General features: G+C 45.1%; 1 protein-coding gene across 2 annotated transcripts in view; it reads left to right on the forward strand.

The window, feature by feature from the left end:
* Nucleotides 1–24,812, forward strand: part of XPO7 (exportin 7) — a 61,488-nt gene that overhangs the window by 7,088 nt on the left and 29,588 nt on the right. The window contains exons 2-13 of one of the 2 annotated variants that reach the window (XM_082298415.1): nucleotides 752–898; nucleotides 1,954–2,047; nucleotides 3,574–3,740; nucleotides 7,577–7,669; nucleotides 9,987–10,091; nucleotides 11,059–11,224; nucleotides 11,758–11,831; nucleotides 12,795–12,914; nucleotides 13,318–13,464; nucleotides 14,388–14,560; nucleotides 17,552–17,745; nucleotides 22,900–23,005. In XM_082298415.1, the coding sequence (XP_082154541.1) occupies nucleotides 752–898; nucleotides 1,954–2,047; nucleotides 3,574–3,740; nucleotides 7,577–7,669; nucleotides 9,987–10,091; nucleotides 11,059–11,224; nucleotides 11,758–11,831; nucleotides 12,795–12,914; nucleotides 13,318–13,464; nucleotides 14,388–14,560; nucleotides 17,552–17,745; nucleotides 22,900–23,005 (1,586 nt within the window). The remainder of the gene's footprint in view (nucleotides 1–751; nucleotides 899–1,953; nucleotides 2,048–3,573; nucleotides 3,741–7,576; nucleotides 7,670–9,986; nucleotides 10,092–11,058; nucleotides 11,225–11,757; nucleotides 11,832–12,794; nucleotides 12,915–13,317; nucleotides 13,465–14,387; nucleotides 14,561–17,551; nucleotides 17,746–22,899; nucleotides 23,006–24,812) is intronic. The other variant, XM_082298416.1, reaches the window with a different exon arrangement.

Genomic DNA, 24,812 nt, shown 5'->3' on the forward strand with positions numbered 1-24,812 from the left:
AGGAATTTGACAGTGTGAAGTTCAGGATCTCGGGAAGGAATTCCTGGCTGGGAGGGGCTGGGATGGAATTCCCAGGGAAGCTGGGGCTGCCCCTGGATCTCTGGAAGTGTCCAAGGCCAGACTGGGATAACCTGGGATAGTGGGAGGTGTCCCTGCTCACGGCAGGGGATGGGAATGGATGGGATTTAAGGTTCTTCCAAACCAAACCAGTCTGTTTTTCCATGGAAAAGGTGAAAATGAGAGGAATTCCCCTGCAGGGAATTCCATAAATCCAACAGAACAACAAAAGGGAAAGGGGGAACTGGGAAGGGGGAAGGGAAAGGGAAGGGGAAAGGGAAGAAAAGGGGAAGGGAAAAGGGGAAGGGAAGGGAAGGAAAGGAAAGGGAAAGGAAAGGGAAAGGAAAGGAAGGGGAAAGGGAAAGGAAGGGAAAGGGGAAGGAAGGGAAAGGGAAAGGAAGGAAAGGGGAAATGTTACAGCGGGCCCCCAACAGGGAAAGGAAAGGGAAAGGAAAGGGAAAAGAAGGAAAGGTGAAAGGTAAAGGAAGGGAAGGGGAAAGGGAAAGGAAGGGAAGGAAAGGAAAGGGAAAGGAAAGGGAAAGGAGAAGCTATGGAAAGCTCAATTTGTGCGTGCACAAACACAACACCGGGGTGACAGTGCAGAGCACTCAGCTTCCATCCCTTCCATCCCTAAATTTTTAGCTCTCCCTACATTTCCAGGTGTGCCCAAATGCCATTTTTCCGTGTTTTCCAGAGCCTGGCCCAGCTGGAGAACCTGTGCAAGCAGCTCTATGAGACCACGGACACGGCCACGCGCCTGCAGGCCGAGAAGGCGCTGGTGGAGTTCACCAACAGCCCCGACTGCCTGAGCAAGTGCCAGCTGCTCCTCGAGAGAGGCAGCGTGAGTGCATCCCCAGGGATCCCCCAAAAGCCTGGAATTCCAGCCCTGGATGAGGGAATTGCCCCCAGCCCCGAGCGCAGCTTTTGGTGCTCATAAAGGGCGTGAGAAATGCGAGCGAGGCGGTTCCTGCTCCGGGCAGCCGGGCTTGGAGGTGGAATTGCAGCTTCCAAGCTGGAATTGGGGTTTCTGGTTGTTCTTCCCGCCGGCACAGGGTGGGGATTAGGGTGGGATTTTGGGATGGAATTGCTGGCTGGGAGGGTGGGGAGAGGCTGGGGTGGAATTCCCAGAGAAGCTGGGGCTGCTCCTGGATCCCTGGAGGTGTCCAAGGCCAGGTTGGGATAAGCTGGGGTAGTGGGAGGTGTCAGGATTGGAAGTGGATGGGATTTAAGGTCCCTTCTCAGCCAAACCATTCCAGGATCCTGGAATTCCCATGCAGTTGATAAATAGCACAAGAAATCCGAGTCAGGGAGTCCCAGCCCTTCCCAAAGGAGTTTGGATAATCCCTTAATTTGATCCCTTGTCCTGGGCAACTCTGGGATTCAGGTTGAATTCCATAAAATTGGCTATTTTTCCTTTATTTTTCCAAATGGGAATGCTTTAAAGATTTCTCTCCTGCTTTGCCAGGTCAGAAGGAAAACAAAAAAACCAAACCAAGGGATTGAGGTGGCTGAATTCCGTGATTTTTATCCCGGGATTAGCTCAGTGATCCATAGGAAAGCCATTTTAACCTGTATTTAATAACAACTGGAAGCTGCTTTTTAATTTAAATTATCGATTTCCTTTGGCTCCCAGGGATCATTCCAGCATGGAATGGAAGGAAATTTAAATATTTTGGCAGTTTCCAGTGGCACTTCCATGGTGTTCTGCTCTTCCAAAGCTTTTCCTTCCTTTCCTCGACTCCAACTTGTTTCACTTTAGGATTAAATTCCATGGCGGGCGGGGGGGGGGGGATGGAATTTGCTTCAAATCCATTTCTGCTCCATGAATTAAAATTCCAATTTTTATTTATTTATTTATTTATTTGTTTGTTTTCCCTCTGGTTTTGTTTTTTCCAGTCTTCCTACTCCCAGTTACTGGCAGCCACCTGCCTTACCAAACTGGTGTCACGCACAAACAACCCCCTGCCGCTGGAGCAGCGAATAGATATCCGTGAGTATGGAATTTTTTCCCACCAAATCCATGGAATCTTGGTCACAGAGACTCCTCTCCGTGGGTGGGAGGTTCCCTGCCAGCTGTGGGTTTTCCACTTGGGATGCTCCAGAGGTTTATTGTGGATGGGGTGGCTTGGCTGTGTTGTTAGCAGAGTTCAAGGCTGGATAGCCAGAATTTTTTGGGATAAAAGGGAATGACAGCTGCGTGGTCTGGTGAATAAACCACGTGGCTTTGATACATTTCCCTTGGAATGCAAAATGGGCTTTTCCAAGGATGTGGTCAAGGCAGAAAAGCCTTTATGGGTGTCTGGAATATGATTTGGATTTGGATTTTGGGGATTTAATCCATCCCTGCTCTTTCCTGGATCCTCCAGGGAAGCAGGAAATGCCTCAGCCTGCTTTCCTTTTTACCATTGATACGGGAGATTGGCATCTCCAGGGAAAGCTCTGGAAATACTTGGGATCTGAAGGGTTTTCCAGCCTTGGAACAGGCAGAATCCCCATCCCTGCAAGTGGAGGCGGCCCTTGAGGATGGGGGTTGGCCTCCATGACCTTCGAGGGCTTTTCCAACCTTCAGAATTCCCTGATTTTTGGAGCTGACGGAGCCAACAAATGAGGTTTGAGGGTGGGAATCCCACCCTTTTTCCAGCTGTATTCCAGGGCTAAATCCAACCTTTTCCCAACATCTTCAATTCCTGACACTGAACCGTGCCCTAAATCAAATCCCTCCTGATGGGAGAGAATTTACTGAAATCCTTGCAAGGAGTTTCAAAGATAAACCCAGACTTTTCCTGGAGTTTCAGTGCTTCCAGAGAGTTCTTTATTGAGTCTTATCAGAGGAACAGAGCCACCAGCGTGACCAGGTACAGCATGGAAGGAAGAAAAGTAGGAATGAGTCCAATTATCAAGATTTGCACGGCCTTTTAAAGATATTTTAACCAATAGTTACTAAAAACGTGCATTATTTTCACTTTCCTACCCATTATTCAGTAACACGGGCAGGAACTGCGGAATTCTCTATCCCATCATCCCAAACCACTTTTACTGCACAACATGGAGTGGTAGAAGAAGGAGAAGAAGGTTTAGAGAACAACAACAATCCTCCACTTGGATCTTTTTTACTCTCATCTCTTTACTACAAAGAGAAGCCCAAAACCTCTAAATTTCCACCCTGTGCCAATCTCCCATCGTCGTCCATCACCTCATTCCCACCACTGCATTTTCCAGTTCTTCTCTGACTGTTGGTGATTTTTTCCAAGGTTTGAAGCTAAACCAGCGTTGTTCAGGGGGTTAAAAACCCTTAAAAACAGGCAGAGAAATATTCCCGACCCTCTGCATTCCTCCAATTCCCAAACCAAACCCCAACCTTCACCTCTTATCCCCCATATCCCTTTCACCTCCCTGCATCCATCCTCTCCAACCAACCTCCTCAGAGCTCCTTTTCCCTTTGGTGGAAAACACCTGGAAACCTCCCCCCCCAGGGCTGGATTTTCTCTCCAGCTCCATCTTTTCCTTCTTTTCCAGGGAATTATGTGCTGAACTACCTGGCCACGAGGCCGAAGCTGGCGACGTTCGTGACGCAGGCGCTGATCCAGCTCTACGCCAGGATCACCAAGCTGGGCTGGTTCGACTGCCAGAAGGACGAGTACGTCTTCAGGAACGTCATCAACGACGTCACCAGGTTCCTGCAGGTCAGATTCCCACCTGGAATTGCCAGGATTCCCCAAATCCAGAGGTTTTCCAGGTGTTCTGCGGGAGTTCGGCCTCTTCTGTGTCGGTGCTTTGCAGGAGCGGCTTCCCAGGGCAACCGGCTCCTTGTTTTTTTAGTTACATCGGAATTTTTTGAGTGAAATGGGAATAGTTTGAGTGAAATCGGAGTGGTTTGAGTGAAATCGGAGTGGTTTGAGTGAAATCGGAGTGGTTTTAGCGAAATCGGAATGGTTTTTAGCTAAATCCGAATATTTTTTAGCCAAATCCGAATATTTTTTAGCCGAATCCGAAGATTTTTTAGCTAAATCTGAATATTTTTTAGCCAAATCTGCATATTTTTTAGCTAAATCTGAATATTTTTTAGCCCAATCCGAATATTTTTTAGCCCAATCCGAAGATTTTTTAGCTAAATCTGAATATTTTTTAGCCAAATCTGCATATTTTTTAGCCAAATCCGAATATTTTTTAGCCAAATCCGAATATTTTTTAGCCCAATCCGAATATTTTTTAGCCAAATCTGAATATGTTTTAGCTAAATCTGCATATTTTTTAGCCAAATCCTAATATGTTTTAGCTAAATCTTAATATTTTTTAGCCAGATCCAAATATTTTTTCGCTAAATCCAAGTATTTTAGCTAAATCCGAATATTTTTAGCTAAATCTGAATATTTTTTACTTAAATCCTATTTTTGAGCTAAATCCTAATACGTTTTAGCTAAATCTTAATTTTTTTTAGCGAAATCCCAATATTTTTTTAGCTAAATCCAAGTATTTTAGCTAAATCTGAATATTTTTTAGCCAAATCCCTATATTTTTAGCCAAATCCGAGTATTTTTTAGCTAAATCTGAATATTTTTTAGCCGAATCCGAATATTTTTTAGCCAAATCCGAATATTTTTTAGCTAAATCTGCATATTTTTTAGCCGAATCTGCATATTTTTTAGCCAAATCCAAATATTTTTTAGCTAAATCTGAATATTTTTTAGCCAAATCCGAATATTTTTTAGCTAAATCTGAATATTTTTTAGCTAAATCCAAGTATTCTTTAGCCCAATCCAAGTATTCTTTAGCCAAATCCCAATATTTTTAGCTAAATCTGAATATTTTTTAGCCAAATCCAGTATTTTTTAGCCAAATCCATGTATTCTTTAGCCAAATCCAAGTATTTTTTAGCCAAATCCTAATATGTTTTAGCTAAATCTTAATATTTTTTAGCCAAATCCCAATGTTTTTTAGCCAAATCCAAATATTTTTTCGCTAAATCCAAGTATTTTAGCTAAATCCGAATATTTTTAGCTAAATCCGAATATTTTTTACTTAAATCCTATTTTTGAGCTAAATCCTAATACGTTTTAGCTAAATCTTAATTTTTTTTAGCGAAATCCCAATATTTTTTTAGCTAAATCCAAGTATTTTAGCTAAATCTGAATATTTTTTAGCCAAATCCCAATATTTTTAGCCAAATCCGAGTATTTTTTAGCTAAATCTGAATATTTTTTAGCTAAATCCGAATATTTTTTAGCCAAATCCAAGTATTCTTTAGCCAAATCCTAATATGTTTTAGCTAAATCTTAATTTTTTTTAGCCAAATCCGAATATTTTTTAGCCAAATCCGAATATTTTTTAGCCAAATCCAAGTATTTTAGCTAAATCTGAATATTTTTAGGGAAATCCAAATATTTTTTAGCCAAATCCAAGTATTTTTTTAGCCAAATCCAAGTATTTTAGCTAAATCCGAATATTTTTTAGCTAAATCCAAATATTTTTAGCCAAATCCGAATATATTTTAGCCAAATCTGATTAATTTTAGCCAAATCCGAATATTTTTAGCCAAACCCAAATATTTTTTAGCCAAATCTGAATATTTTTCAGCTAAATCCTAATATTTTTTTAGCTAAATCCTAATATTTTATAAGCTAAATAGTATTTTTTTTTGCTAAATCCTAAATTTTTTTAGCCAAATCCAAATATTTTTTAGCTAAATCCAAATATTTTTAGCCAAATCCTATTTTTTTTAGCTAAATCTTAATTTTTTTAGCCAAATCCAAGTATTTTTAGCTAAATCTGAATATTTTTTAGCGAAACCCAAATATTTTTTTAGCTAAATCCAAGTATTTTAGCTAAATCCGAATACTTTTATTTTAGCAAAATCTGAATATTTTTAGCAAAATCTTCATTTTTTAGCCAAATCCGAATAATTTTTCGCCAAATCCAAGTATTTTATAACCAAACCCGAATATTTTTTAGCTAAATCTGAATATTTTTTGCCAAATCCAAATATTTTTTTAGCTAAATCTTAATTTTTTTAGCCAAATCCGAGTATTTTTAGCTAAATCTGAATACTTTTTAGCTAAATCCAAATATTTTTTAGCTAAATCCAAATACTTTTAGCTAAATCCGAATATTTTTTAGCTAAATCTTAATTTTTTTCGCCAAATCCGAATTTTTTTTAACTCAATCCAAATCTTTTTGAGCTAAATCCGAATATTTTTTAGTCAAATCTGGATATTTTCGAGCTAAACCTTAATTTTTTTCGCCAAATCCGAATTTATTTTATTTAGCTCAATCCAAATATTTTTGAGCTAAATCCAAATATTTTTTAGTCAAATCTGGATATTTTCGAGCTAGACCTTAATTTTTTTCGCCAAATCCGAATTTTTTTTTTAGCTCAATCCAAATCTTTTTGAGCTAAATCCGAATATTTTTTAGTCAAATCTGGATATTTTCGAGCTAGACCTTAATTTTTTTCGCCAAATCCGAATTTTTTTGAGCTAAATCCGAATATTTTTTAGTCAAATCTGGATATTTTCGAGCTAAACCCCGGGGTTTTTTTTGCTAAATTCGGATATTTTGGCGTTCCCATCTCGCTGCGGTGAAGCAGGATGGGGAGACGGAGCCATTTAAAGATTCCGTTGCTTTCCAGCCCTCCTCACTCCATCCCAAATATTCCTCAGGTGCTTTTGGCTGCAATTCCCAGAGCTGCATCCCTCATTTTCCTGCTCCCGGCCCAGGAGACGATGGGATTTGTAATTAAGACCTTTAATTAATTAGTGTGGAGACAATTCCTCCTCCAATCCCATTTCCTGCCTGCTGAAACACCCAGGAGGCTTCCCTGGATCCTGAGGTGCTTCCGTGGCCTTTTCCAAGGGCTTCTCCTGGGATTTTCTTGTGTCCGAGGTCCCCGAATCCTGAAATATTCCTGAATTTCTCGATTGCAGATGAGTCTTTGGAGCTGGAGTTTAGGGCAGGAGGTGCAGAGCCAGGATTTAGGAAAGGAACCACCGGGTGCAGAAATTGGGGAAAAGGAACAAATTCCAAGTTGTTTCTGTTCAATCCTTGCATCCAGGCTTTCAGCTTTTTAGGGAAGAGGAATCTGCACCCACAGCTGGCTCCTTGTTGAGGAGAAGGGGGAAAATGGGATTCTTTGGGAAAAGGGGCTTAAAAATGGGCGGGTGGGAGTTTATTTCCCAAAGTTTTCCATGTGGTTTGCCTTAAAATTGACCCCAGAAAATAGAACAACTCCCTTAAAAAATCTGCTCAGGGTTAGGACGTCGCAGGAAAAAGATCTTAATAAAATAATTAATTGCAATGATAATATTAAAATATTAAAACATGGAATAAAGGGGCCTGATTTTGGTTCCTCTTTAGAACCTTTCGCCTCACGGATTTTAAAAGCACGTTTGAAATTTCACAATCTGGGCTGTTTCACACTCAGAAAAATAAGGATTAAGCTTTTCTAGGCAGGAATTTTTCCAAGGAAATAAATCCTTGGAAGTGCAGCCCAATGAAAGCTGTGCCTGTGCCTTTGCCTCCCCAGGACAGTGTAGAGCACTGCATCATAGGAGTGACAATCCTGTCCCAACTAACGAATGAAATTAATCAAGTAAGTGCTACAGCCTTCCTCAGTGAAGTAAGTGTCCAATTTTCTCATTCATATTGTTGTGTCCTGACTTTTCCGGGGTTTTTTTTTGGGAATTTTGCTGTCTGGGAGGTGTTTGACGGGGGTGTTGTTGTGTTTGTTGGGGGGTTTTTGTTGTTGTTTTACACAGTCTCTGCCTGTTCGTGCTGAGATGCTGAGAGCTCCTGTCTTGAGGGATTGTTTTGTTTCACTGGCATCTTCCATCTTTTCCCATGTTTTGGTGTGGTTTTGTGGGATGGGAAGGGGGAAGAACAAGGATAAGGAATTACTTAGTGAAGATGAGTGTGAGCCCTGTTGTCAGCCCCGCTTTATTGACCTGGGAGAAAATCCAAAATTATCCAACTGTGCCCATTTTTAAGCCATCCCTTTCATCAGGATGAAACTCTGAATGAATTTCTGGGATAAATTTCCCACCAATCCTGCTGGATTCTCCGGGCCGTGTCCCTTTCACAGCTCCTGGGGCCTGGCCAGGCCCGATCCTGGCCCAGCTTTTCCCAGGTGGATTTAAGATCCCTCCAAGGCTGTGCTGCCTCTTGGAATTGCTGCTGGAATCTGGGATGAGCAGCTTTAGCTGGTGCTGTCCCATCTTCCATGGATTTCCCGTGGATTTCCCATGGTTTTCCCCTCAGCCAGGCAGATTTTGCTGTAGTGCTGAGCTGAGGGTCACAATGGGTGTAAAAGTCTCTGATTTTCAGCCCCTCCCTCATGACCAGGGAGATAAAACCAAAATTATCCAACTGTGCCCATTTTTAAAACATCCCTTTCACCCAAGATGAGACTCTGAATGAATTTCTGGGATAAATTTCCCAGTGTTCCCAGCAGGAAGCTCCCAAATCCTGCTGGATTCTCCGGGCCGTGTCCCTTTCACAGCCCCTGAGGCCTGGCCAGGCCCAGTCCTGGCCCAGCTTTTCCCAGGTGGATTTAAAATCCCTCCAAGGCTGTGCTGCCTCTTGGAATTGCTGCTGGAATCTGGGATGAGCAGCTTTAGCTGGTGCTGTCCCATCTTCCATGGATTTCCCGTGGTTTTCCCATGGTTTTCCCGTGGTTTTCCCGTGGTTTTCCCATGGTTTTCCCATGGATTTCCCATGGTTTTCCCCTCAGCCAGGCAGATTTTGCTGCAGTGCTGAGTTGAGGGTCACGATGGGTGTAAAAGTCTCTGATTTTCCTAAAGAAACAGGTGGAACAAAGGATTTTGATTTTAATGTCTCGCAAAGTAACTAACTTTGGATTTTCCTGGGATGTTGCCTAATCCAGAGAAATCCTGGAGGCAATCTGTACCAAGCAGGATAAAACCTGCCAGGACACAGGAACATGCGGATCAACACAAAAATTGGGATGGTATTTTCCATACCCACAAAGGGCTTTAAATGGGAATTAAATAATGTTCATTTTCCTCAACTCCCTGAATTCCCAGTAGTCTGAACTGAGGAATAATTTCGGTGTTAAAGCACCTGACAAATTTAGGTCCAGCTTGGATCTTCCACCAACTGTTGGGGCTTTTCCTTCTTTCATAAAATATAAAGGATGGGAGTGTTGGGATCCTCCATGGAATTGTTGGGAAAATTCAGGTGTAAAATCCAATGTTGGAGTTGTCCTGCTTCCTCAAATACTGGAGGGTGTTTTGGAAATTGAAATTTAAGTGAGGAACAGTACAATAAACATTTAAAAATGGATATTTATGCAGGAATTCTGCATCCCACCGGGATAACCCAGTGCCCATCCCAGGAATTTGGCTCGGATCGATGGCAAAAATGGGAATTCTTCTTCACTTTCCCCATTTTCCTGGAAAAAAAAAAAGCTGTGAAGTGCTCTGATTTTTGCTGCTCCTCAGCTCTGGGATCCGGTGACAGATCCAGGGCTGGAATTTATCCCATAAAACAGCAAAGTCCAACCTGGCTATCCCTGGATAACTCCTTCCACTTCCCTTCCTCTCCATCTGGGTTCAGGAGGGAATTTCAATTCCTGGTGCTTATCCCAGCAGCTCCAGCTGGGATTTAACCCTTTGGAACCAGCCATTCCCATTCCTAAAATCCCCAAATGCTGCTGAAAATGTTGTTGCTGCAGATTGGGACAGAGATTGAAGTAAAACTGGGAAGAAATTGGGAATAACCCAGCCCAGCTTCATGGCAGGGCTACACCAAAACCCCAGGAATGTGAATTTAGCCGTGGAAAAGCTGGGGAATTGCATCCCGCTGGTTTAGGCAGTTGTGGGGAGGGAAAGCTCGATGTCCCAGTGCTTCCCAGGGTTCCTGCTGGTTTTCCTGGTCTCATCCCATGAGCTCTGAGCCCTGGTTCTCTCCCAATCCAGGCGGACACCACCCACCCCCTGACCAAGCACAGGAAAATTGCCTCTTCCTTCCGGGATTCCTCTTTATTTGATATTTTCACCCTGTCCTGCAGTTTACTGAAACAGGTAAGGAAAGGTTTGGAATCTTTTTTGGGAAGTGAGATGTTGGGGCAGTGTATTTTGGGATGAAATTCCTTCCTGGAATGAGCACTCTGGTCCTAAAAACTCTGCTCTGAGGTTGTTTTTCAGGGAAAAAATGGATTTATTAAGGAAATTTCCTTTCTAAAGAAATCAATATTATTACTACTATTATTATTATTATTGTTATTGTTGTTGTTATTATTTAAATAATTATGTAATAATTAATTTTATTGAAATAATAAATAAATATAAAATAAATAGCAAACCACGCCACAAACACAGAAATAATTCCACGATTCCAACTGCAAATCCATCCCTGGATCCTGGGTTTAAACTTCCCTGTCTTTAAGCATCAGGAAAGAGAGGAGAAGTTTGGGTTCCATTTTCAGTATCTTTGACAAGTAAATCCTTATCCCTGGCCCTGCACAGGACACCCAAAATCCCAACTTTTCCAAACTATTTGGGGTGGATTCAAGCTGGAATGAGTTCATTTTAAGCCCAGGGTGATGATACAAAGGATAAAAGGACCAAGATGTGTTTAAACTGCAGAGAAATGAGCCGGAATTCCATGTCCAGGGAGTTCTCTGTGTCATGGGAGTATCCCAGCTTTCCCTGCCTGGAGCAGCTGCTCATTCCCATGGGAAGGGGAGCCCAGGATTCCTGTCAGGCAGAAAAGGGGGGTTGTGTTTAACATTCATGAGAATTCCCTGATCTCCTGCATCCCTGGCAAGCCTCGTGCCTGAGCAGTTCAGGGAGGGAAATGGGAATGCTGCCTGTTATCCATGTCCTGGAAAGACTCTGGAATATATTTATGGACTCACTGCCTCTACAAACGCTCCTGGTGCTCGTTCCACAAAGCCCCATCTTGCTTCAAGTGAAATCCTGCCTCAATTCAGCTGCCACCTGGATTTATTTTCCCCTTTTCCCCGTCTTAATTCCACATTTTCCACAGGCTTCTGGGAAGAACCTGAACCTGAACGATGAAAGCCAGCACGGGCTGCTGATGCAGCTCCTCAAGCTCACCCACAACTGCCTGAACTTCGATTTCATCGGCACCTCCACGGACGAGTCCTCGGATGATCTTTGCACTGTGCAGATCCCAACCAGTTGGAGATCAGGTGATTCCTGCAGGAATGCACAGCATCCCACCTGGAAAACGTTCAAACCCTCTGATTTGGCACAAATAAACCTGGGCGTGCAAAGCCAGAGGTTAAACCCAAAGCCAGAGGTTAAACCCAGCCTTAAACCCACCTAATTCACTTTTGGGATTTTATCTTGCTTTTAAAACCCCTTTTCCCTTCCAGTCTTTCACCTCCCAGTGCAACCACGAGGAGAACGGAATTTTTTTAAAAAAGCAGGGCAGAACTTGGCACCTTTTCCCCACATCCTGCTGTTCCCAGCAGGCATTTGACAGGCACTTGCACAGATTGTGTTCTGAAAATACCTTCCTGTCATTTTCTCCCAGTTCCAAGTGCCAGTGGGTGACTTTATTTCTAGGAAAGGCTTTTGCGTTAAAAATACAAAATCCTGGGGAAATTTTCGTGGAATTGTGGTGCTTTGGTGTGACAAATCCATGTGCCATGGGTGATAAAATAAGGATTAGACCTGTGGGAAGCTGTAAATGGAGGTAAAATCCTCTCTTGTCTTGCAGCATTCTTGGATTCTTCGACCCTTCAGTTGTTTTTTGATCTTTATCATTCCATCCCTCCTTCGTTTTCTCCTCTGGTAAGTCCAGGGTTTATTTTCCTTTATTTTAGGATTCATGTGGGAGATTCCCTGGAGGTTCAGGTGCCCCAGGTTGTGCTGAAGTGTCCAAGTGCTGCTGAGAGTTTTGGAGCATCTACAGGGTTGGATTTTCCCTAAAAAACACATTTTTGCTGGAATTCCAACCTCCTTTCCCCTCACACAACTTGGAATCTCCTGTTTGCTCATCCCCTTGAGGAATGTAGCCCCTGTTATTCCCAAACCAGGTCCTAAAACCACACCAGTAGGGAGCAAGCTGGGAAACACCCCAAGGAATGGAATTTCTCCTTCCACCCTTCCAAACTAGGCCGTGTCCCACTGGAATGAAAGGGCCAAGAGCACAACTGAGCTAAAAGTTGGATTATTTCTTCTGAAAAAGTACAAAAAAATGGCCTGCCAGGCATTTATCTCCGTGATAAATATTACCCATGATTAAAGCTCAGTGAAAACAAAGCTGAGAGGGAAGGGCCTTCAGAAAGAATTGTTCCATGGAGAGACTCCACTTATTCTGGTGGAGGGTTAATGGCTAGTCCTGAATTTCAAGCCTCAAATATTCAGGAGAGATTTGAAGTGTGAGACTCCTTTTTTGAATGGAAAGCTGAGATTATTCCATTGGGATCAGTGATTGGAGTCCCCATCCCTGAAGGTGTCCAGGGAAGGAGGCCTGGATGTGGCACTCAGTGCTCTGGGCTGGGATCAAAGGTTGGACTCTGACCTTGGAGGGCTTTTCCCACCTCAGGAATTCCATGATTCTGTGACTCTTGGGATGGAGCTGTTCTGTGGGTGCTGGAATTTCTTTCTCTGCTGCGAAGGTGAAGGAGCTGTTCTGTCCCTAAAGGAGCACCAAACCTCAGTCACCGCTCGTGTCGTGAGGGGAAAACCTCTTCATTTCCTTATTCTCATCTCGATTTTTGTGTTTTTCCCCATTTTCCTGTGTGCTGGCAGGTTTTATCCTGCTTGGTGCAGATCGCCTCCGTGCGCCGCTCCCTCTTCAACAACGCCGAGCGGGCGAAGTTCTTATCTCATCTCGTGGATGGAGTGAAACGGATACTGGAAAACCCCCAGGTGAGTATTCCAGGTGGGATGAGGGCTCTGTGTCCTCTTCATCACATTTCATCCCCAAAAATCCATTTAATGTCCCTCCTGAATGTGGACATGGATACTTGGTAAAGGGGAGAAGGGTCTTGCTGCTTTCTCCTGTTTCCTGCCATTCCACCACCAAGGGTGGGTATTAGGAAAAACTTCTCCATTGGAAGAGTATTTAAGGACTGGAGCAGGCTGCCCAGGGATGTCGCCATCCCTGGAGGTGCCCAAAACCCAGTAAATGTGGCAGTTCCAGACCGGTTTAATGGGCAGAGTGGGATTTGTTGGGAGCTCGGACTTGTTCTCGGAGCTCTTTCCCAACCTGTGTGATTCCAGGTGACAGCAGAGCCGTTCCCGAGTCCCCCTTTTCTTTCTGTCCCCTCAGAGTTTGTCAGACCCCAACAATTACCACGAGTTCTGCCGGTTGCTGGCCCGGTTGAAAAGCAATTACCAACTGGGAGAACTGGTGAAGGTGGAGAACTACCCCGAGGTGATCCGGCTCATCGCCAACTTCACCGTGACCAGCCTGCAGGTACAAACCTTCCCTTCCCTCTTCCTGCCCCTTGGATTCCCTGGAAAACAAAGCAAGAGCTTCTCACCTGGTTCATTTTTACCCCAAACCCCAGAGGAGGCTGTGACACAATCCTGCATGGATCATCCTGCGAATTCCTGAATGGAATCTGTGGGGGAAGGCAGAGTTGTTGCCATGCCTCCAGAGGCTTTCCATATCCTAGCAGGGAAAAAAACCCCAACTTGTTAAATAAGGTTTATTTTTAGAATTCTGTCTCACTTCACTCTTCCAATGCACTCAGAGGGGTTGGGAGTAATTGGAATATCATGGATATTCCCACTGAGTTCTCCAGCAGTGTGTACAGCTCACCACCACAGCCCTGCACAGGAGAGGGTTTAAAAAATTGTGGAGCTTGGAGAATTCCTTTGTTCAGTTGTGATTCCTGGGAAGCAGCTCGGGGCTCTGCAGTGTGTGGGAACTGAGTGAGGCCTGGGATTGGAGGCTCAGCTCCACGTCCTGGGAATTTGGGATTATCTCCCAGTGATTACTGAGTGCTGATCCAGGTGTACTCTGAAATTCCTGGTTAATTTGGCAACCAGGCCTTTAAAGATGTTGGCCAGTGGAAAGTGCAACGAGCTGAGCTTTAAACCCCTTCCAACCCAAATTCTGCGGAAAAAAAGTCAAGTCAAACAAAACAAATCATAACTCCTTGGTTTGTTTTCCTTTTTTTTCCCCTCTGGGAGCACTGGGAATTTACTCCCAACAGCGAGCCCTGAAATTCCTGGTTAATTTGACAACTACGCCATTAAAGGCATTGGCCAATGGAAAGTGCAACGAGCTGAGCTTTAAACCCCTTCCAGCTCAAATTCTGTGGAAAAAACTTAAATCAAACAACACAAATCATAACTCCCTGGTTTGTATTCCTTCTCTTTTCCCTCTGGAAGCACTGGGAATTTGCTCCCAACAGTGTGCACTACCTGCTGAGCCTGTGGCAGCGCTTGGCTGCCTCCGTGCCCTACGTGAAGGCCACAGAGCCCCACATGCTGGAGACCTACACCCCCGAGGTGACCAAAGCCTACATCACCTCCCGCCTGGAATCCGTGCACATCATCCTCAGGTGAGGGAATGCCAGGGCTGGGAGCGCTTTTCCTGCTGCTCTGAGGGGTGGGAAGGCTGGCAGAGATGGGGGTTTTCCCGCTGGAGAGGACACGGCTGAGGGGTCTCCCACTGGAGAGGGACTGGGGACAAGGGCTGGAGGGACAGGACCCAGGGAGTGGCTTCAAAGTGACAGAAGAACGGCTTAGATGGGATATTGGGAAGGAATTCCTGGCTGGGCTGGAATTCCCAGAGCAGCTGTGGCTGCCCCTGGATCCCTGGCAGTGCCCAAGGTTGGATTAACCCGGGACAGTGGGAGGTGTCCCTGTCCCTGCCATGGGATGGGATTTAAGCTCTTTCCAACCCAAACCATCCCAGGATTCCGTGAATTCCAAACTGCAGCTCCAACACCCCTGGCAATAAAATGGGAGCGACCATTCCAGGAGCTGCTGCTGCTGGGACTCGCTGATCCCAGGGCTGCTCCCAGAGTTCCCCACAGCGCCCTGGGCTGGTGGAGAATCCTGCTGGACACAGGCCCAGGGGACAGAGGAGCTGTGCTGGCACACCAGGAGGGGCCTGCATCCCTGGGATCTCGGGAATATTCCGGCTTTGGGGCTGGAAATGCTGCCCTGGCAGAGCCACACCAACATCCTGGGAGCAGCCCAGGCTCGCTGACAGCTCCAAGAATTCCAAGCCGGGCATTTTTTCCCCTCCAGTGGCTCCAGCTCCCAAGTGAAAGGCAGCGAGTGGCCCTGGGCACCTCTGGAATAAATCCCTGGATGATTTCCAGCCGGGATTGTGTCCCTCTGGAAAGATGCAGCCCTTGCCAATGGCAGACGGTGGGATGGGATGAACATCACCATCCCTTCCCAAACCATTCCATAATTCCAGGATTGTCAGCTCCAGAACAATCACTCCAGGCTCCAGCATATTTCTCTTCCCAGTTTTCCTTTAAAACCAGCCACAGGAGCAGGAAGTTTTGTGAGGATTTCTGAGGGAGCTTTCCTAAATCACAGCCGGGCTGGTTTTTTTAGAAGAGATTTATTTTTTTAAGCTGGGTTGGTTTTTTTTTTTGAGACCCTGCTTAATCTCCCATGGCTGAGCTGATCTCTGTGTCCAACATGTTCTGGGTAGGATTCATCTTCCCAGGATCTGCAGCATCCCAGAATTCCCATTGGAGCAGAGGGGGAATGTGAGCCAAGTGTGACTCACTTCACTCTCCCAGCTCCACACAAATTCCACCTAAAAGCACCTTTTATTTTTAATTCATTTCAAGGAATCAGCCTCCAGAATTCCATTGTCGTGCCTGGATTTGTGTGGGATGAATCCTCCCGGGTGTGTGTTTGTGTTGGATGAAAACAAATGGTCAAATATAGGAAAATAAGGCCTCTCAGGGAAAACTGATGGGATTATCCCTTTTTCTTCTGGATCATTCATCCCTGGAAGTGTTCAAATCCAGGTTGGACAGGGCTTGGAGCAACCTGGGATAGTGGGAGGTGTCCCTGCCCATGGAAAGGGTGGAATTAAATGAGTTTTAAGGTCCCTTCCAACCCAAATCATTCCAGAATTTTCTGGTTTCTTGTGGAATTTATTGCATTTAAAAGAAAAGGCACTGAAAGGATTCCCATGGAAAAGTTGTGCTGGAGGAACACAACCAGAGCCTTTGTTCCTGGCACTGCCCATTCCCTTCAAACTCCTGGATAAATGTTAAAGGAAGTGGATACTGTTAAAACAACTGGATAAATGTTATGGGAAATGGATAAACGTTAAAAGACCTGGGTAAATGTTAAAAGAAATGGATAAATGTTAAAAGAAATGGATAATTTTAAGGATGGAAGAAGAGGTTGCTCCCACCAGGTGCCGATGGCTTTTCCCCCCGATCCGCTGCTCCTCTCCTGATTTTCCACCTCATTTATCCACTGCTCCTCTCCTGATTTTCAGCGTTTCCCACTCAGATTTCTGGCTTTTCTACCTCATTTATTCCCTGATTTCTGGCTTTTCCACCTTATTTATTCCCTGATTTCTGACTTTCCCACCTCATTTATCCACTGCTCCTCTCCTGATTTTTAGCTTTTCCCACTGATCCGTTGCTGTTCTGATTTCTGCCTTTTCCACCTTATTTATTCCCTGATTTCTGCCTTTTCCGCCTCATTTATCCACTGCTCCTCTCCTGATTTTTAGCTTTCCCCTGACCCACTGCTCCTCTCCTCATTTCCCACTGACATTTAATGTCCATTCCTCTCACCTCCCACCACCCTCCAATTCCACGGCGCCTCCCGCACCCCGCTCTCCCCGTACCTCGGGCTGCCTCCACGTGCCGGATCCCTTTTCCATGTGCTGGATCCCTTTTCCATGTGCTGGATCCCTTTTCCAGGCTCTGGATCCCTTTTCCATGCTCTGGATCCCTTTTCCACGTGCCGGATCCCTTTTCCACATGCCGGATCCCTTTTCCATGCTCTGGATCACTTTTCCACATGCTGGATCCCTTTTCCATGCTCTGGATCACTTTTCCACGTGCTGGATCCCTTTTCCATGCTCTGGATCCCTTTTCCAGGCTCTGGATCCCTTTTCCAGGCGCTGGATCCCTTTTCCACGTGCTGGATCCCTTTTCCAGGCACTGGATCCCTTTTCCAAGCACTGGATCCCATTTCCAAGCTCTGAATCCCTTTTCCAAACACTGGATCCCTTTTCCACGTGCCGGCTCCCTTTTCCAAGTACTGAATCCCTTTTCCAAGCGCTGGATCCCTTTTCCAAGCGCTGAATCCCTTTTCCAAGCACTGAATCCCTTTTCCAAGCACTGAATCCCTTTTCCAAGCGCTGGATCCCTTTTCCAAGCACTGGATCCCTTTTCCAAGCGCTGAATCCCTTTTCCAAGCACTGAATCCCTTTTCCAAGCACTGAATCCCTTTTCCACGCTCTGAATCCCTTTTCCAAGCACTGAATCCCTTTTCCAAGCACTGAATCCCTTTTCCAAGCACTGAATCCCTTTTCCCCGCGCTTTTTCCTCCGGCAGGGATGGCCTGGAGGACCCTCTGGAGGACACGGGGCTGGTGCAGCAGCAGCTGGACCAGCTCTCCACCATCGGGCGCTGCGAGTACGAGAAGACGTGCGCCCTGCTGGTGCAGCTCTTCGACCAGTCCGCCCAGTCCTACCAGGAGCTGCTGCAGAGCGCCAGCGCCACCCCCATGGACCTGGCAGTGCAGGAAGGTGAGACAGGAGCTGGGAATTCCCGATGGAATTGTGCCTCCAGGAGCTGGGAATTCCCAGTGGAATTGTGCCTCCAGGAGCTGGGAATTCTCAGTGGAATTGTGCCTCCAGGAGCTGGGAATTCCTGATGGGATTGTGCCTCCTGGAGCTGGGAATTCCTGATGGAATTGTGCCTCCTGGAGCTGGGAATTCCCAGTGGAATTGTGCCTCCTGGAACTGGGAATTCCCGATGGAATTGTGCCTCCAGGAGCTGGGAATTCCTGATGGAATTGTGCCTCCTGGAGCTGGGAATTCCCAAAGGAATTGTGCCTCCAGGAGCTGGGAATTCCTGATGGAATTATGCCTCCAGGAGCTGGGAATTCCTGATGGGATTGTGCCTCCTGGAGCTGGGAATTCCCAGTGGAATTGTGCCTCCTGGAGCTGGGAATTCCCAGTGGAATTGTGCCTCCTGGAACTGGGAATTCCCAGTGGAATTGTGCCTCCAGGAGCTGGGAATTCCCAGTGGAATCGTGCCTCCTGGAGCTGGGAATTCCCAGTGGAATTGTGCCTCCTGGAGCTGGGAATTCCTGATGGGATTGTGCCTCCAGGAGCTGGGAATTCCCAGTGGAATTGTGCCTCCAGGAGCTGGGAATTCCTGATGGAATTATGCCTCCAGGAGCTGGGAATTCCTGATGGGATTGTGCCTCCTGGAGCTGGGAATTCCCAGTGGAATTGTGCCTCCTGGAACTGGGAATTCCCGATGGAATTGTGCCTCCTGGAACTGGGAATTCCTGATGGGATTGTGCCTCCTGGAGCTGGGAATTCCTGATGGAATTGTGCCTCCAGGAACTGGGAATTCCCAGTGGAATTGTGCCTCCAGGAGCTGGGAATTCCTGATGGAATTATGCCTCCAGGAGCTGGGAATTCCTGATGGGATCGTGCCTCCTGGAGCTGGGAATTCCCAGTGGAATTGTGCCTCCAGGAGCTGGGAATTCCCAGTGGAATCGTGCCTCCTGGAGCTGGGAATTCCCAGTGGAATTGTGCCTCCTGGAGCTGGGAATTCCTGATGGGATTGTGCCTCCAGGAGCTGGGAATTCCCAGTGGAATTGTGCCTCCAGGAGCTGGGAATTCCTGATGGAATTATGCCTCCAGGAGCTGGGAATTCCTGATGGGATTGTGCCTCCTGGAGCTGGGAATTCCCAGTGGAATTGTGCCTCCTGGAACTGGGAATTCCCGATGGAATTGTGCCTCCTGGAACTGGGAATTCCTGATGGGATTGTGCCTCCTGGAGCTGGGAATTCCTGATGGAATTGTGCCTCCAGGAACTGGGAATTCCCAGTGGAATTGTGCCTCCAGGAGCTGGGAATTCCTGATGGAATTATGCCTCCAGGAGCTGGGAATTCCTGATGGGATCGTGCCTCCTGGAGCTGGGAATTCCCAGTGGAATTGTGCCTCCTGGAACTGGGAATTCCTGATGGGATTGTGCCTCCTGGAGCTGGGAATTCCCGGTGGAATTGTGCCTCCAGGAGCTGGGAATTCCTGATGGGATTGTGCCTCCTGGAGCTGGGAATTCCTGATGGAATCGTGCCTCCTGGAGCTGGGAATTCCTGATGGGATTGTGCCTCCTGGAGCTGGGAATTCCCGATGGAATTGTGCCTCCAGGAACTGGGAATTCCCAGTGGAATTGTGCCTCCAGGAGCTGGGAATTCCTGATGGAATTGTGCCTCCAGGAGCTGGGAATTCCCAGTGGAATTGTGCCTCCTGGAACTGGGAATTCCTGATGGAATTGTGCCTCCAGGAGCTGGGAATTCCCAGTGGAATTGTGCCTCCTGGAGCTGGGAATTCCCGATGGAATTGTGCCTCCTGGAACTGGGAATTCCTGATGGGATTGTGCCTCCAGGAGCTGGGAATTCCTGATGGAATTGTGCCTCCAGGAGCTGGGAATTCCCAGTGGAATTGTGCCTCCTGGAACTGGGAATTCCCAGTGGAATTGTGCCTCCAGGAGCTGGGAATTCCCGATGGAATTGTGCCTCCTGGAACTGGGAATTCCCAGTGGAATTGTGCCTCCAGGAGCTGGGAATTCCCGATGGAATTGTGCCTCCTGGAACTGGGAATTCCTGGAAAATCCACCCGGAGGGGAGGGATCGCTCCCGGTTTCCCCGGGGGGAGGTGGCCCTGGGGGGGCGCTGCTCTGGAGATGGGGCCGGATTTATTGGGGGAAATGGATTTATTTGGGGGAAAGCGGAATTTTTGGGGAAAATGGATTTATTTTGGGGGAAAATTGATTTATTTGGGGAAAGTGGGTTTATTTTGTGGGAAAGTGGGTTTATTTTGGGGGGAAATTGATTTATTTGGAGGGAAAATGGATTTATTTTGGGGGAAAGTGGAATTTTTGGGGGAAAATGGATTTATTTGGGCAGAAAATGGATTTCTTTGGGGGAAAGTGGAATTTTTGGGGAAAATGGATTTATTTTGGGGGGAAAATGGATTTATTTGGGGGGAAAATGGATTTATTTGGAGGAAAGTGGATTTCTATTGGGGAAAATGATTTATTTGGGGGGAAAGTGAATTTCTTTGCGGGAAAGTGGATTTCTTTTAGGGAAAATGGATTTATTTGGGGGGAAAATGGATTTATTTGGGGGGAAAGTGGAATTTTTGGGGAAATTTGATTTATTTTGGGGGGAAATTGATGTATTTGGGGGAAGTGGATTTATTTGAGGGGAAAATGGATTTATTTGAGGGGAAAATGGATTTATTTGGGGGAAAATGGATTTATTTGGGGGGAAATGGATTTATTTTGGGGGAAATGGATTTATTTGGGGGAAAGTGGAATTTTTGGGGGAAAGTGGATTTATTTGGGGGAAAGTGGATTTATTTGGGGAAAGTGGATTTATTTGGGGAAAATGGATTTGTTTGGGGGAAAGTGGATTTATTTGGGGGAAAATGGATTTATTTGGGGGAAAATGGATTTATTTGGGGGAAAATGGATTTATTTGGGGGAAAGTGGATTTATTTGGGGGCAAAGTGGAATTTTTTGGGGAAAATGGATTTATTTGGGGGAAAATGGATTAATTTGGGGGAAAGTGGATTTTTTTGGGGGCAAAGTGGAATTTTTGGGGGAAAATGGATTTATTTTGGGGGAAATGGATTTATTTGGGGGAAAGTGGAATTTTTGGGGGAAAGTGGATTTATTTGAGGGAAAATGGATTTATTTGGGGAAAATGGATTTGTTTGGGGGAAAGTGGATTTATTTGGGGGAAAATGGATTTATTTGGGGGAAAATGGATTAATTTGGGGGAAAGTGGATTTTTTTGGGGGCAAAGTGGAATTTTTGGGGGAAAATGGATTTATTTGGGGGAAAATGGATTTGTTTGGGGGGGAAATGGACTTATTTGGGGAAAATGGATTTATTTGGGGGAAAGTGGATTTATTTTGGGGGAAAATGGAATTTTTGGGGGAAAATGGATTTATTTGGAGGCAAAGTGGAATTTTTGGGGGAAAATGGATTTATTGGAGGGAAAATGGATTTATTTGTGGGAAAATGGATTTATTTGGGGGAAAATGGATTTATTTGGAGGGAAAATGGATTTATTTGGGGGGAAAATGGACTTATTTGGGGAAAATGGATTTATTTGGGGGAAAATGGATTTATTTGGGGGAAAATGGACTTATTTGGGGAAAATGGATTTATTTGGGGAAAATGGATTTATTTGGGGGAAAATGGATTTCTTTGGGGGGAAAATGGATTTATTTGGGGAAAATGGATTTATTTGGGGGAAAGTGGATTTATTTTGGGGGAAAATGGATTTATTTGGGGGAAAATGGATTTGTTTGGGGGAAAATGGATTTATTTGGGGGAAAATGGAATTTTTGGGGGAAAATGGATTTATTTGGGGGAAAATGGATTTGTTTGGGGGGGAAATGGATTTATTTTGGGGGAAAATGGAATTTTGGGGGGAAAGTGGATTTGTTTGGGGGAAAGTGGATTTATTTGGGGGCAAAGTGGAATTTTTGGGGGAAAATGGATTTATTTGGGGGAAAATGGACTTATTTGGGGGAAAATGGATTTATTTGGGGAAAACGGATTTATTTGGGGGAAAATGGATTTGTTTGGGGGAAAATGGACTTATTTGGGGGAAATGGATTTATTTGGAGGCAAAGTGGAATTTTTGGGGGAAAATGGATTTATTTGGGGGAAAATGGATTTATTTGGGGGAAAATGGATTTATTTGGGGGAAAATGGATTTATTTGGGGGAAAGTGGATTTATTTTGGGGGAAAATGGAATTTTGGGGGGAAAGTGGATTTGTTTGGGGGAAAGTGGATTTGTTTGGGGGAAAATGGATTTATTTGGGGGAAAATGGAATTTTTGGGGGAAAATGGATTTATTTGGGGGAAAGTGGATTTATTTGGGGAAAATGGATTTCTTTGGGGGAAAATGGATTTGTTTGGGGGAAAGTGGATTTATTTGGGGGGAAAATGGACTTATTTGGGGGAAAATGGATTTATTTGGGGGAAAATGGATTTATTTGGGGAAAACGGATTTATTTGGGGGAAAATGGATTTATTTGGGGGGAAAATGGATTTATTTGGGGGCAAAGTGGAATTTTTTGGGGAAAATGGATTTATTTTGGGGGAAAATGGATTTATTTGGGGGAAAATGGAATTTTTGGGGGAAAATGGATTTATTTGGGGGAAAATGGATTTATTTGGGGGGAAAATGGATTTCTTTGGGGGAAAATGGATTTATTTGGGGGAAATGGATTTATTTGGGGGAAAATGGATTTATTTGGAGGCAAAGTGGAATTTTTGGGGGAAAATGGATTTATTGGAGGGAAAATGGATTTATTTGGGGGAAAATGGATTTATTTGGGGGAAAATGGATTTTTTTGGGGGAAAATGGATTTATTTGGGGGAAAATGGACTTATTTGGGGGAAAATGGATTTATTTGGAGGGAAAATGGATTTATTTGGGGGAAAATGGATTTGTTTGGGGGAAAATGGATTTCTTTGGGCGGAAAACGGATTTCTTTGGGGGAAAACGGATTTGTTTGGGCGAGATGCCCAGTGCCAGCGGAGCGGGGCCAGCAGGCCCGGCCCTGAGCGTGCCCCCCTTGTGCCCCCCGTGTGCCCCCCGTGCCCCCCTTGTGCCCCCCGTGCCCCCCGTGTGCCGCAGGCCGCCTGACGTGGCTCGTGTACATCATCGGCGCCGTCATCGGCGGCCGCGTGTCCTTCGCCAGCACGGACGAGCAGGACGCCATGGACGGAGAGCTGGTCTGTCGGTAGGGATGCTGCACTCCGGGATAATCCGGAAAATTCCGCTCCTGGCCAGCCGGGAAAACCTTCCTGGCCTTGTCCCAGCTGGGCTGTTCCGCTGGGAAACGCTGGGCGGGGAGTGCTGGGCTCGATTCCTGAAAGGAGTTTGGGTTGTGGTAGAGAGGGAGGGAGAGAGAGTGTGGCCAAGGGAATTCTTCGTTCATGACTGCCTAATTATTCCCGAATTATTCCCTAATTAGTCCCTAATTAGTCCCTAATTAGTCCTGAAATGCGTGATGGGTTTTTGTGGGATATGGGAAAAGTCTTTTCCCCGCTTCATCACCCAAACTGGGTTTTGTCCGTAATTGGAAAATTCAAATGTTGTCGTGTCGTGAAGTGGATTTTTGGGAGTGAAATCCCCTGGGAATTTGGGTTCTGACAGAGAATGAGGGGCAAAGAGCCTGGAAAAGGTAATTATTGATTAATTATTGATTGAGTATTCACTCATTGATCACTAAATGCCTGGAAAAAGCAATTATTGGCCAATTATTGATTGGTTATTCACTCATTGATCACTAAATGCCTGGAAAAAGCAATTATTGGCTAATTATTGATTGATTGTTCACTCATTGATCATTAAATGCCTGGAAAAGGCAATTATTGGCCAATTATTGATTGGTTATTCACTCATTGATCACTAAATGCCTGGAAAAAGCAATTATTGGCTAATTATTGGTTGGTTATTCACTCATTGATCACTAAATGCCTGGAAAAAGCAATTATTGGCTAATTATTGATTGATTGTTCACTCATTGATCATTAAATGCCTGGAAAAGGCAATTATTGGCCAATTATTGATTGGTTATTCACTCATTGATCACTAAATGCCTGGAAAAAGCAATTATTGGTTAATTATTGATTGGTTATTCACTCATTGATCACTAAATGCCTGGAAAAGGCAATTATTGGTTAATTATTGATTGGTTATTCACTCATTGATCACTAAATGCCTGGAAAAGGCAATTATTGGCTAATTATTGATTGGTTATTCACTCATTGATCACTAAATGCCTGGAAAAAGCAATTATTGGCCAATTATTGATTGGTTATTCACTCATTGATCACTAAATGCGTGGTGGTTCTTTGCTGGGATGAGGGGAAAAGGCTTTTTCTCACTTAATAATCCAAAAAAGTGGCTTTTGTCCATAAATACTTGGGAATATTGGGCTTGGAAAATTCAGATTCAGTGATGTCATTAATTGGATTTTTGGGATTGAAACCCAGTGGAAGCTTTAATTAATGGATGTGGGAACTTGGAGCTCAAAGCTTTGCTCCCACTGAAAGTTTTCTCTTGGAATCCGGGCTGAGAAAAGGAGGTGAGGAAGCTGAGCTGGTGGAAAAAGAATTCCTGAGGGGGAAAATTCTGGGATCCCAACTAAACCCCAGCTATTTTAGAGCCACCGTTTATGATAAATATCCATAAACATTGATTTCAATTTGATTTTCTCTCCCCTTTTATGCCTGGTGGCACTTCCCAAAGGAATATCTTTCGGAATTATTGGGGAATATCCGATTGGATTTATCCCAAAATCCCTTCACCCCCATCTCAGGTGGGATTTTGCAGCTCCCACAAACTCAAAGCGCCGTGGGAAAGGCTCTAAATGCAGATTTTTACGGGGGAGGGAGGCACCTGAGAGAAATTTGGGAGATTCCAACGCACCTGGAATTCAATTCCAGAGCAATTCCAAGCCCTGCAGCGCTGCTGGAAGGGCTGGAGGAGCCTCACGACGGCTTCACAGGCAGGAGGAGCCTTCTGCTCGGTGTTTGGTACCA

This window comes from Coloeus monedula, assembly GCF_965178545.1.
Source record: "Coloeus monedula genome assembly, chromosome: 28".
NCBI lineage: Eukaryota > Metazoa > Chordata > Aves > Passeriformes > Corvidae > Coloeus > Coloeus monedula.